Source organism: Seriola lalandi, unplaced genomic scaffold (assembly GCF_002814215.2).
Source record: "Seriola lalandi dorsalis isolate HSWRI2012SDOR001 ecotype SW California unplaced genomic scaffold, Sedor1 jcf7180002053958, whole genome shotgun sequence".
Classification (NCBI taxonomy): Eukaryota; Metazoa; Chordata; class Actinopteri; order Carangiformes; family Carangidae; genus Seriola; species Seriola lalandi.
In genome coordinates, this window is record NW_019524511.1 from 42937 (window position 1) to 56145 (window position 13209).

The 13209-nt window shown below is 38.7% G+C and overlaps 1 protein-coding gene across 1 annotated transcript; it reads right to left on the minus strand.

Moving 5' to 3' along the window:
* Window positions 1-166: 166 nt before the first annotated feature.
* On the minus strand, window positions 167-12885 carry LOC111652360 (AT-rich interactive domain-containing protein 3B-like). Its single transcript, XM_023402604.2, has 9 exons — window positions 12628-12885; window positions 11337-11960; window positions 6277-6351; window positions 6096-6168; window positions 4333-4516; window positions 3430-3683; window positions 2688-2954; window positions 2502-2591; window positions 167-1629 (listed from the first exon to the last, which is right to left on the minus strand). Exons 1-9 carry the CDS (start codon window positions 12652-12654, stop codon window positions 1490-1492), a joined length of 1734 nt encoding a protein of 577 aa, XP_023258372.1. The 5' UTR covers window positions 12655-12885; the 3' UTR covers window positions 167-1489.
* Between the last annotated feature and the right edge of the window lie 324 nt (window positions 12886-13209).

Consider the following 13209-nt stretch of genomic DNA (forward strand, 5'->3'; position numbering starts at 1 on the left):
TGAGCATCATTAGTTCTCACAATGTAAAAAATTTGAGTGTTGAGTGTTATACTATTACATATTGTATTGCTCGATTATTATTACTAATGCAAGGATGTGTAGTATTTTAAGGTCGTAGTTGGTCAAGCCAATATCTCTCCTCCAAAGAACAGAGTCACGAACAGAGTCACCAACACAGCACTCATGATTGCTTTATTTATCATGGCCACATGTCCAAGAAGTATGTTAATCAAAGACCAAAACAGAGTTTAACATCAATCTGGATTTTTTACAGATGTCAAGTTCATAGTGACATTTGTTTGCAATGATATGTCTACTTGATTGTCCACATACAGTATATTTCAGCAGATGGCTAAATCAACACATGCTGCATTAAGTATTGCATATTTCTCTAGAAGAGTGAGGTAGCACTGTTTCAGTGTTCACTTGTCAAAAGCCTGAGGTCATTAACGATACATTCTCTGCGTTTATACAAATACAACAGATAGAGTCGAACAGTGATGAGTCCAGGGGACATTCCTGAGTCCAGAAGAAATTCCCAAGGAAGTTACCAATATGGGAATTCAAATGAGGTAAATGTTGTATCACTTCTCTCTTAAATATTGTCCCTCTCAGAAACCTTATCTCTCAAATTTTGCCTTTGATTCACAACTGACAAGAAACAAATGTTTTGCACTTTACAGGCTCCGCCAAATGATTAAATAAAACATTTTAAGAAGAAAAAAAAAATAAAACACAGTATAAAACATAAAAAAAAAAAAAAAAAAAAAAAAAAAAAAAAAAAAAAAAAAAAAAAAAAAAAAAAAAAAAAAAAAGGAAGAAAATCCAACAAACCTACAACAAAATTCTTTTAAATTCCATTTGATTCTTTAGGAGACACAACTTCTGGAAACTGATGATGTACATAATCCCTGAAAGCTGCTAGGAAAAGTATAAACTAAAGTTTCACTCAAATTGAACCGGCTTCATTTTGGCTTCAGCAAAACCGTTACAGACAAAGCTATGACACTGAGTTATGGCTTTTTGGTCTTCATTAGCTGCACTCTAGCAACCGCAATGTTTTACTGACGACTATGGAAGAGGCAGCTACAGACCTGTTTGATAATTAACTATGAATGTAGCTGAAGCCCAAAAAAACTTGGCATTGGTTCTCACTGTGCACTTTTCTGCTCTAAAGACACTTCTGAACAAACTATAAAGCCTTTTACACATTAATGAGGCTACATTTAACAAAAGTGTCTGACAGGCACTAAGGTAAACTGTGATCTGAATCTACATTATAGTCAGTTTTTAAGCCTTTGAGGTAAAATAACAATGTCCTTTTGACAAGAATCATGTAAAGCACATTACGCTCTCAAAGTAATGGAAAAAATGGAAAGGCTTCATGTGTTGCAGCTGATTTTCCCTACAGTTTATATAGTTCTTGTCTGACAAGAGGGGAATATTGTGTAATCATTTTGCTCAGAGCAGATTTAAAAGCCAGTGAGCCTTAATTTGGTCCCTTTGAGGAGGTGGAAGAGGAAGAGGAGGGACTGTGTGAGGAGGAGAGGGCACTGAAACCACTTGTTCCTGCCAGAGTTACAGCCTGTGAAGCCACAGGAGCAGCTGACTTCTGGGCAAACAGCGTTCCTACAGAGCAAAGATCACATAAAGGATCAGTTTATGATTGGATTGTTATATTTACACAAATTACACATTTCAAGGTAAAGTTGAGTGTAAACGTTGCACATAGTGCTCAGTAAACAGAGGAATGAAAGTATATCATTATAACACTACAACAGAGAAACAAGCTGGTACAAAAAACAAATGCAAAAGACAGTAAACTACAGTAGTAGACTTATACCATCCTCATGTCTTTACACTACATACAATGCTACATACAAATCTGCAGCCAGCAGGCGATTATTAGCTTAGCTTAGCAAAAAGACTGGAAACAGGGCAACAAAAAAATCTGGCTGCCGCCAAAGCTCATTAAAATCACAGTGTGTTTTTTTTACACTTCAGTCTTTGTAGTGATTAAACAAACAGGATATAGTGTGTTAAGTAGTCAGCTTTAGAGGTGCTGGTAGGCAGATTTTTTTTTCATTTGACAGGGCCAAGTTAGATGTTTCCCTGTCTCCTATCCTTAGGCTAAGCTATGCATCCACTTGTTAGGAAGCTCATGTCTGTTTTCTCATCTAATCTCATCTCTCAAGAAACACATCTCCCAATATGTTTAACTTTTCTTTTAAGTACTATAAGACAATAAACTGAGATAGTTTGATAGAGTGATTAATAGTAAAGTGCAATCTCATGAGAACGTACATCTTTTTAACAATATACTATACAGTAAAATTGACAAAAAAAAGCATAAATATATATGTGTAAACAAGTAAATTATGTAATTTAATTTAAAAACATAAAAATACAATTTTCCTAACTGCTTATTTTGTTCTTTCAAAGAAAAAAAAAAAAACACAGGAAGGCAAAACCATGCTTCCCTTTAAAATGGAAAGACCTACCTGAGTAAATAGTACCGTTGACCTCCACAGATACACTGATACTGGCTGCTCCGTTAGTGGAGATACTCAGAGACAAATCCTGTTTGCTCTCTGTGGGAGAACAACAAACAACAACTCAAATGAATGCGACTTTTCCTACGATCATGTTTAGTAATTATAAGGTCGGTAAAGTAAAAGGCAACTCACCACGTGCATTGTTGAGCTTGAGGTTCATTGGGTTGAAGTGAGAGGCCATGGCCAAGAGGTTTTGTTGGAGGGCCTGCTGCATGAGGCGCTGCTGCTCCTCCGCCAGCTGCATCATTTTCTTCTCTGGAGTGTTGGCTGGAGCTCCTCCCGCTCCTCGCTCCAGCCTCTCTCTGAGATGCTCTAATGTGGCAGCTTGTGCCAGCTGCTGCTGCCCCAGCGCCAGAGCCATGGGCAGCCGGCTGTGTACTGCCGGGGTGGGGGTCTCATCTGATTGGAAAAGATTTGAAAGTGAAAACGATTAGAAATGTCGTGGCAGTTTCCCTTTAGATAAAATGGTAGCAGTTCATAAGATATCGGAAAAATAATCCTACCTATGTATATTGCATTAATAATGAAAACAAAAATAAATGTCATTATCAATCTGCTAAATGTGCAGGGAGATTTAAACCGTTCTAGGTCAAGCACCCTGCGTCCACCTGGTTTACCACAAGGCAGCCACAGTAATGGAGGCAGGGTAGCACTTTTATGGATCAATACGATACGACTTTACAAGTAAAATAGTTACACATTAGCAGCTTTAAGAGTCCAGTAAGTGTCCTCTAATGTCTTGGTATAAAACAATATGGTATCTGAGCTGGTTGTAATGGTGATCTTAGTAACACCAGGTTTTTTCTTTGAGACAACAATATGAAGAATTTTCTAAATAAACAGATACCAACACTCAATCCAAGTAACGTCATACCTGAGTTTCTCTTTAGATTTGGACTATGTATGGATGTACTCAGGCCATTGTGTGTGATCGGGGCGGTTTGCATTGTGGGAGAAGAGAGGAGGGCGTGTGGGGCGGAGCTCGGGGAGGGGGGGAAGCGGTACAGGCTGTTGGTGTAGCTGGGTCGTCGACCTTCTCTGCGGTTGCTGTCGATGGCAGCCTGCAGCTCTCCAGGAGAACTCAGGCCCTTCTTCTCACACTCGAATGGGTACAGGTACTTCATATACCTAGCAAGGAAAAGTTTCAGTGTTAAAGATTTTAAGCATTTAACAGATCCTCTTTAAAATAGATTTACAAACTTGTTGCATTTAATACATTAGAAATTCCTTAAACTTTGAAGAACAATAAATGAAAAACGATCTTGTATTTGTGTTGCACCGAGCATGTGGGTTTGAAATCTAACAAATCTGACATTTCCAAATTACTGTTACATGTAGACCTGCACACATAATGAAAACAATTCCAAACTAACCCAAAAGAATGTGTGTTTCATTTCTATAAATGAATGAATGTGTATAAATGATTATTGGAAAATTTTGGTCAGTGATTTAAATGTATCCATTCGTATTTGTAATAATTCATTATTTAAAAGGATTACAAATCTGACAGCAAGCACTGTACTAACTACCAGATTATGAACTATCTTTTCAAAACATCTTTCTACTAAAGGATGAAAATATAATATTATTATTAAATCTATAAATGTAATAACATGCTGGATAATGTAATGCATTACTTCATAAAGGGTGCGTCATAACAGATGAGCAGACGGTTATTCCATTATCAGTGACTCTACTTCTTCATTCTGAAGCTCCTTTTATTCCTCTGAGCTACAACATCGTGAGCTTTTCTGTTTCAAATCTGAGAGACACCTACTGGGTGCGGAGGGTGAAAGCGGCACTGGTGATCGACGTGGGGAGGTTGAGACCTTTGGTGATTTCCCTCCAGATCTTCTTGTTAATAACTTCCACCAGGCCTCCCTTCTCTGTCACGAGCTTATAAAGTCTGTACAGGTCCAGCACCTGCTTCGCCATGATGGGGATGCGGTTCACAGGAGTTCCTGAATAAATGGGAGAATGTACACAAGGAAATGTAGCGACGTTCATTGATTTGTACTAGTGCCAGTGATCTTCTAAAGGCAAGAGGAGGACGTGGAGGACATACTCTGATCTTCCCACCTGAAGGCCCTGAGGTTAATGTTAGATAATATGGCTTAGCATGTACAATCTGCATCAGTAGACTGGACTAATGAAGCTTATTTCAGATGGATGGGGGTGGGGATTCCATGACAGCAGATTTGTTGCTGCATTTATTGGACAACAGGGGGAGGAGTGATTTTGGAGTCAGCAGTATTTGTCAATCACCGGGATGACATATCACCTCTTCAATCCAGATTAGGAGAAAAGCCAATTATTGAAGCAGGCTAAAAAGCTGTTGTAAAAATAAGATTAGTTTGTTCTTAAGATAATACGTGCCACAAACAAACATTTGACATGGCCATGAACCCTGTCCACATGAGTTAAGATTGCTGACAGTGTCCTGCTGCATCTACCTCTGTTTGACTGGGATCTGTTCATGTTAGAAAAAGCCAAACCAAGCTGGAAATGTTTCTTTAACAAACTCAGCAGTACCAAACAACTATATGGTAAAAGCTGCTGTTTAAAAGACAGCATAAATATATTTATCTAATAAAGAGTATTGCAATAGCATTTTTATTGTTAAATGTGGTTTATGATAGAAAATGTTAAATTCATGAGTCAATTAGTTAATTTCCAAATCTTCTTATTAAAACCTGAGTGTTATGTATCTTATAGCTTTACATGACATTACAAATAATAGAGTTATACTAATTTTGCCAAAGCGCCTCATTAAAGCGCCTAATTAAATAAATACTTTACACAGATATATTATTGTATGTTTTGTTTGCTTGGTGTGACTAGTACAACCTGCAGGACCAATCATTCAACATGCAGAGCTTGGCGTTTGCTTACATGCCGTTGTAGACCAAAAAAAATTTGAGATTTTTATCAAAATGATAATACAATTAGTGTCCATCATGTACCATTAATGTACAAGCCTACAGCTAATTTATGAAGGCAGTTTTAATATATATCATTTGGCATTTTAAAATCTAAATCTTTTTCATTTTAGGCACCTGCATTTATTTTGTTAATATTATAATCTAATTTTAATCAGTCAGTCAATAAGTTTTCTGGGGTATTTAAAACCATGTGTACAATTCAAGCACGTCTCAGAATTCAGTTACACAGTAAACTGTGATCGATTGATAAGATGGTATCAATAAACTTATATATTTCAATGCATTTCTAAATATTTAGAGATTATAGATAGTTAGATTTTCATTTTATTTTAAAAAAGAAGTCAATTAAGCCTAAAGGCAACCTCTTTTCAGCTTGTCCAAAGATCCGTAAACTCTGACAAGCGGTTTATGACTCAGGGTTTAGTGCTAACGTGCAATGCTGTGTTCACTTGCAGTTGAAATTGAATTACAGACACAACACAAATCCCTGATAAGGAACTGAAACAAACAGTGACACCACTTAGGAACATCGATCAGAGCTTCCAAGGCCATGAAGAGAAACAGAATAAGGATGTATGAAATCGACAATGAGTCTCACCTCGTTTCTGCATAAAGACAAAGAGTTCATCAAGAAATTCCTTCCGTTGTGGGTCATTATCCAGCTCATAAAGCTGTAAATCAAAAACACAAGAACATCAAGCAAACAAGCTAATCAACATTTATTCTGTGATTATTTCTGGAATTTTTTTTGTTTATGAACATCTACCAAACCTACTGACCTTGGCAAAATCTCTGGATGGTTCTCCTCTTACTTTTCCTCCGTCATTCTCCTCAGCCCAGATGGCACTTCCACTCTGTGAATACACCCACAGAGAGAAACATCAGTCAGCAGCTTGTCTGATTTTTATGATGAATTTAGTAAGGACGATAGAGCAAAAAAAAACTAACATGTTTATGAGCTATTTTACAGTTGCTTATTTCAGACCAAAAATGAATGTACATAGGATACTGGTGTTACTTTATATAGTGACTGCCTGACATGCAATGTATAGACACCGGATTTTTAAAATGGGATGTTGTACCCGTCATGAGATACCATTTCTATTTAAAGCCCCTCTTTATATTTGTCACATGTTCCTCAAGGTCTCTGGACTTTGTGCTTCCCACCTCCCGTGTCCAAACCTGCTTTTTTTCCCAGCACTGAACCCACTATCAGAGTGTCCTGCAGTAAACAGCTGCACACAGTAAAACGGACATTAATGAAAGGCCCCATGCTCATTAGGTAGTTTAAAGCGACTGTTATTCTTCCATCACCTCCCCCTTACCAAGACAGTTGAAGGTTAAAAATGTCAGTGGAGGGGAGTGTGTGTGCAACTGTGTGGAAAAGCCTGCTGAGAGGTTATTGTCCCACGAACGTGCATGAGGAGCTGCATGATGATGCAAGTTTGAAAATCAAACATGAGTGGTATAAAGTCTGATGAATGGTCTGTCATTACAATTACAGTGAGTAGATGATGTGTTTTTCTAGTATCCATTTTATTTGTACAGAAAACTGACATTACATTTAATTTATTTAAGGACTGTTGTTGACACAGTTGTCTCTTGTGAAATGTTTGCTCTCCCTCTTGGATATCTGTTGCTGGTTTGCTTTCTGTAGGCGTATAAAGGGTATTGCTTACATGTCTTTCAGTTCATGCTCATGTTTTATATCAAAACAAGCATGTGTATTTTAGACAACAAAGCATGTTTTCCTTTTTGACAGGATCAGATGCTTCAGTTATCATGCTTGAGGTTAATAAAAATAATGGACCATTTATGTCTTTCCCTGTTTTGCCTCATACAGATTTAGCTTGATATTTGGATTTAAATTTATCATTTTGTTCTTTAAACACATGATCACATTCACTAAATGTTTGGCATGGCAGCCTGATCAAAGCTATGGCTTGGATTAACAATAACTTTTCAGTCTTTAAGCCATGTATGGGGTTCCAGTCCAGCTGTACCTCTCTTCCTTTAATGCTCAGGATATAGAAGAAGCTGAACTTTGTTTGTAAAACCAATATGTTGTTTAAAAAAAAAAGGCCAGTAGCACCTTTTACTTGGTGATCAAGGGCCGAAGCAGTACGACTGCTACTCTACATAAAAGTCTCTCTGACTTGTATAACAAACTGGTGTAAAAGAAAACCGAATCCATTCTGCCTGACAGCACCCACCCCCTGCACCTAAAGCTTCAGATATTGACTTCAGGTTCGTACTTCAAATACAACAGATACAAACACACCCTTCGTACCCTCAGCCATTTCACTGCTAAACTCCAATAGAAAAAAGTCAAATCAGCTTGACCGCCCAACCATGCTTCTGATTTTAGTAGAACTTACACATAAGAGTATTTTTATACCCTAGGTTTTTTACTTTTACTATACTGTATTTAATTGTGTTGTGTGTTTTGATCTTGTGTTGTTACTGTTGCACAATCAATTGCCCCCTCTGGAGACAAATGCCATTCGACTTGACTCATGTTTATAGTAAAAACACAATTCAAACTGCAAATGCTGGCGAACAATCAACAGCTGCGCGACAGTGTGAAGTGGCTTCTTACCATTGTTGTGGGATGTGCCCCCACAGCCGCAGTTCATTGGAACCGATTTAGATGTTTAAAACTAATAATAAAGAGAGACTTTTTTTGACCCGACAACAACATATAGTGGGGTTGCTTTTTCAGCAATAATAAATGTATGATATTGTCATAGTAATTTTTTATCCGTTTAACTCAGTGTTAAGCTGGACATTTTAACATTTGTCCGTTACTCTTAGCTAACATTAGCCTATCTATTTCAACCTTTTATTCATAATTTAAATGTTTATCTATTGCAAGACTTATCCCTTATGTTTAGGTATTTTAACCATTTATCTATCACTTTTAGCTAACTATTTAGCTTCTCAATCTTTACTGCAGAGGCTGGGGTACAAGTGCGGCCTGGTTGGGCATCGCTGTTGTAGGGGACACCTGTAAACAACAACTCTCCTTCTGGAAAATTATTTTCTATTCCTCTGTTTCTATTTGTAAAGAGCTGTTGACACATCTAATAGCTTTAGCTTACAATCAATAAAAAAAAAAGGACTACTCCTGCAGCAGCCTACTGATGTGATGGTGGATAAACATCCCGGTCTTTTCACCATCAAATAGAAATAAAACCCATCCCCCCTTATTGATGAGCAAGTGAGACCTACTGTGGCTCTATTAACAAAGAGCTTTCAGTTAATTGCTCACAGAGCTTTCACACATCCAGCCCTGGGATTCCTGATAGCATTCAGTATGTAGGTCAGGAAAAGGTTTCTTTTGTTTCAATAAAAAAGGCTGGTTTTTATTAGGTTTTTAGATTATTTTATGTATTTAAATTACAAATTATAAGGTTAATTTGTTTTACCATATAAAAGTAGTTGTGTGTGTGAACAGTGTAAAGTAAAAAAAGAAAGAAAATGAATCAATCTTCATTTGGAAAAGTCCCATTAAAATAGTCAGAGCACTTATACTATCAGGAAACTACTTCTTATAATGAGCTTCATTAAAATCATTGAGCTGCTCCAGCAGAGCAACAGTGAAAACCTATCCCTCACCAAATTTCAATGTAACAGCAGGGGGGACCAAATTATTAATCCAAATCAAATTATTGGACCTTAAGTCATCCGAATAAGTCAAGATCATTTATCTGGCCCCTTGCTGTGCTGGGAGCTGGGGCTGAAAGCAGACATTGGATCTTTGTCCCCACCCATGCTACAGGCTTTTACATTGAGGCCACGCGCAAGGAGTGAACAATGGCTGTCCAGCATAGCAAAGCTTGTACAGCAGGTCCCCCACTAACTACAGATGTCTGGCTGACAAAATGAGTTAAAGAGAAAGGAAAGTAAGTTCGGAAGTGAGCGACAATTCAGACAAGGAAACAAGTAAAACATCACAACTATTTTAACCAGCCACAAATGAACTTGCAGAAGATCCCAGTTCAGCCTATTTGTAACAAAGTGAACGTATTTAAATGCATGTCACATAAGATAGCTTTGTTATAAAAGGAAGTTGAAAAGCTGAAAAGGGGCCCTGTTATGAAACTCAATTTAAAAAAATACAAGCATTAATCGAAAGGGTAGTTAAAGTACAAGCATGTTTAATCTATTCTCTGCTTACAAGCTGCAGATTGCGCTTGCTAAATTCAATGATAAGGCTAATTAAGTCTAATAAGTCTATTTTTATTTAAGTCTCACTTTGATGTAATGGTTAACAGGATGAATTGAAATACCAAGAGCATCCAAAGATAATCTGACATCATATGAAGCTGTTCACAAATCTTGAGGCACACAGGTCACAGCAGAAACATCACCTGCTATTTGTTCAGTTAGAGCTCAAGTAACACCTGAGCTGTTTCTGGTGATTTGGGCGAACAGAATTAAAATGAAAAGTCTTACATCTCATTATTGTGCACGTTGAAATGTTTTTAATGCATTCAAGGTTCTGTGTGCTGCACTGAGAAAAAAGAAACACATCCCTGCTGCAGTGGCCATATAATGTATTGATTACTTGCAGCTAAATTAACTTGCCATTTAGTGTTGCCAAGCGACAGCTAAATTATGCAAAGATATCCCTGAGCTGCAGCTACGTCAGCACTGTGTTTTCTGACCTTGTTGAGGTTTTAACAGAGGCTGATGACCACCTAACTTTTTGTATGTTTATGGATCTTCACTTTTAACCAACGATCAGGCAATAAAAGGCAAAGAAAACATAAGAAAATATTGAACGTCTCTAAATTATCAACAAGAGATGTGTAAACTCTCGATAACAAATACCAAAAGCCCATTCTGCTCCACTGAAACTACTGTAAGTAAACTTTATGGGTAGTTGCTTGCTGGTATGCTGTGAGGCACTAACCCAGCCCTCCCTCTGCCCACAGGCCTCATTAATCATAATGTATTGTATTGAGGTGGGGCCTTTTCAAGGGAAACATACACACAGAAGAACCAATCAGATCAGCCCCTGTAAAGAGGAAAAAAAAATCCCACGAGGAGACCCTCTGTTTCCTATAAGTAGTTAAACATATCTGCTGGGAAACATGCTCGTAAATACTGGCTTCGGATGTCATGTTTAATACATTCTTTTTACATGCTTAAAGGAGACGTGGCTGATAAAAAAGAGGAAAAAATCTTCAACCCTATCCAGCAATTCCTTAGTCTAGTTAACCCTCAAAGCCAACCCTGTCCTTCAATACATACTTGAGGCCGTTTGATTAATCCTCTGCTCTCAGTTTAACTCCAATCGCTGTCAGTCCTTAACCAGCTGCTTTGAACAGTTAGGTTTGGACCACAGCCAAGACCAATTAACTCAGGCGATGTCGAGAACACTTCTTCGAAAGTGTGAGACATGAGGTGAAGTATGGAAAAAGGCGAGAGCTCTGGCCTGGACGGTAATTAAACGCTATCAAGTTTGGGCATCTTGCCAAAGGAATATGCTCTTTCCTCCACATGTGAGAGAGCAGCAGGGAGACCAGGCAGCACTGAGCTTGACTCTCAGCAGGACGAAGACATTGGATCATAATAAGAGGCAGAACACACACAAACTGAAGAAGAGAGTCACAGACGTTCATCTGCTCTTTGTAAAGATTAAATGAGGCTCTGGCTACTGAACAATGTTCCTATTATCTAGACAATATATCCAAGAGAGGGCCGAGATATTACAATGGATTTTATGCATCTGTAATTTATGAACAAAAATTTCCTAAAGTTTGATCTAAACACACATAACAGAAACACAATACAACCCTTGATTGTGAAATTGTAATTTAAAATAACTTACTTGTTTAAAGGGCTCATCATAGCCCCAGTCAGTGAAGCCATTGGGTGATGTGAAGGCGTGTTGTCCTGCAGGAGACAGCAGGTCCTTATCTTCACGCTCCTGTTTTATTGCTGGAGCTGGAGATTCAGACATTTGCTCCACAGCAGTTGATTGAGATGTGGAATAAGGAGGGAAGGGGAAGCCAGGAAGCTGCTGGAGTCTAGGCTTCTTCACCTGCTGATGAGGCCCATTCTCCTCCTCCTCCTCCTCCTCCTCCTCCTCATCATCATCTTCCTCCATCTCATTGTTCTCCACCATCTCCTGTTCCTCCTCATCCGTGTCTTCATCTTCTTCACCTGGATCCATTCTGCTGAGACGGGTGCTCAAAGCTTGTTGAGCATCTTGATAAGTCCGTCCATCTGCTTTACCAAATAATGCAGGGTTCAGTCTGGAGCCAGAGGCTCTGGCTGCAGCAGCATGCTGAGCAAACAGGAGCTGAGCTTGAAGAAGATGTTTCTCTTGCAGGTTCATCTCCAGTTTGGCTTCTTGTTGTCTCTGCAGCTGCTCCATCACCGCCTCCAGCTTCACCCCAGCAGGACTGGACTGAGGACACCCAGCTGAACTGCCCTCGTCAGATAAGACTGACTATGGACGAAATACAAAAATCACCACAGGAGGAATTTCAGTGAGAAAATGTCCTATATCACTTCAGTTGACAGTTTGATTAGGCGTTTGTGCTTTCCTATGCTGCAGCAAACAACCCAAGCTTATAAATAATGGAAATTGCATTCAACAAGTACAAAAAGGCTAAAGGAAGCAGATTAAACTTTTATCAAACTGTTGTTTAAATATGTTGTCTGAATAAGATTATAGGCCAGTTGTTTTGGATGCAAACAAAGATTCAAATGAACCTGAAACTGTCTGGGCCTCTGGGAGCACATTAACACAAAATGCATTGATTTAGGTGACAATAAATTTGTAGCAGGACACAAATGTTTCTCACGAAGATTTTCCGTGTCTCTCACTTCATGAAAAGCTACCTCAGTAAACAAAAGAAAGAAAGAGCTCACGATACAAATCGATTTTTCGGTTTTATAAATGGAAAATCAACTTTATTTTAAAGTGCAGATAAATGCAGCCATAACGCCTGCTTCGATATATATGAACAAAATGTAAACTCATCAACAAACGGCAAAGAAAACCTCATGGTAAAAGTGCAAATGTTCTTAATTACGTCCACATTTATCGTCATTTGCTTTGTTACTGTAACAAACACGAGTGGGAGCGTTAGCCAACAGTCGTCGACACTCACCATTTGCGCCTTTGAGTAATCCATCATCGCCAACAGGTCTTGTCTAGTTTTTCCTTCTTTCCTCCGGCAGAAACAAATCGCGTCGCATGACCAGTTTCTTTTTTTTTAAAGACAGAAAAAGGTTCTTCTGATCAAATGTGATTTAAAAGCCCGTGTGGTGTGGAGGCCGTAATGATCGGAGCTGGAGGAGGAGGGGTGAATAATGGTCTGCGCTTTTCCTCCCTGGTCACTGCGCATGGAAACTCAAACATCTTTGATTGTCTTTGGCTGAGTGGCCTACACCCCCAACTTGGATGAATGAAAGGCCCGCCCCGTGCGTAGAGCTCGTAAAGTGGGTTTTCTTACCCACATCTCTCTACAACTACCCGCCCACTTCACAAAAAAACCCCGGCCCCCTAAAGCTGAAACCACCGCTATTATTCTACACATTTATGTGTTTATTACGGTAACACGACCTCCACCCAAATATGTCGACACCAGTTTTAGCCTGGAGCTCCTTGACCCGATTACAAATGGATGTGGCCTCTACGTGTTCTACTTTCCTTTTACTTCACTGTCAAATTAGTTGCGTTTCACAGTAGA

Excerpts from the sequence above, each read along its gene's own strand:
- LOC111652360 (XM_023402604.2), bottom strand. The coding sequence starts at position 12,654 with ATGATGGATTACTCAAAGGCGCAAATG. Across the intron at positions 6,352-11,336 it reads ATGATGAGCCCTTTAAACAA|AGTGGAAGTGCCATCTGGGC; the intron begins GTAAGTTATTTT and ends GTGTATTCACAG. Across the intron at positions 1,630-2,501 it reads CAACGGTACTATTTACTCAG|GAACGCTGTTTGCCCAGAAG; the intron begins GTAGGTCTTTCC and ends TTTGCTCTGTAG.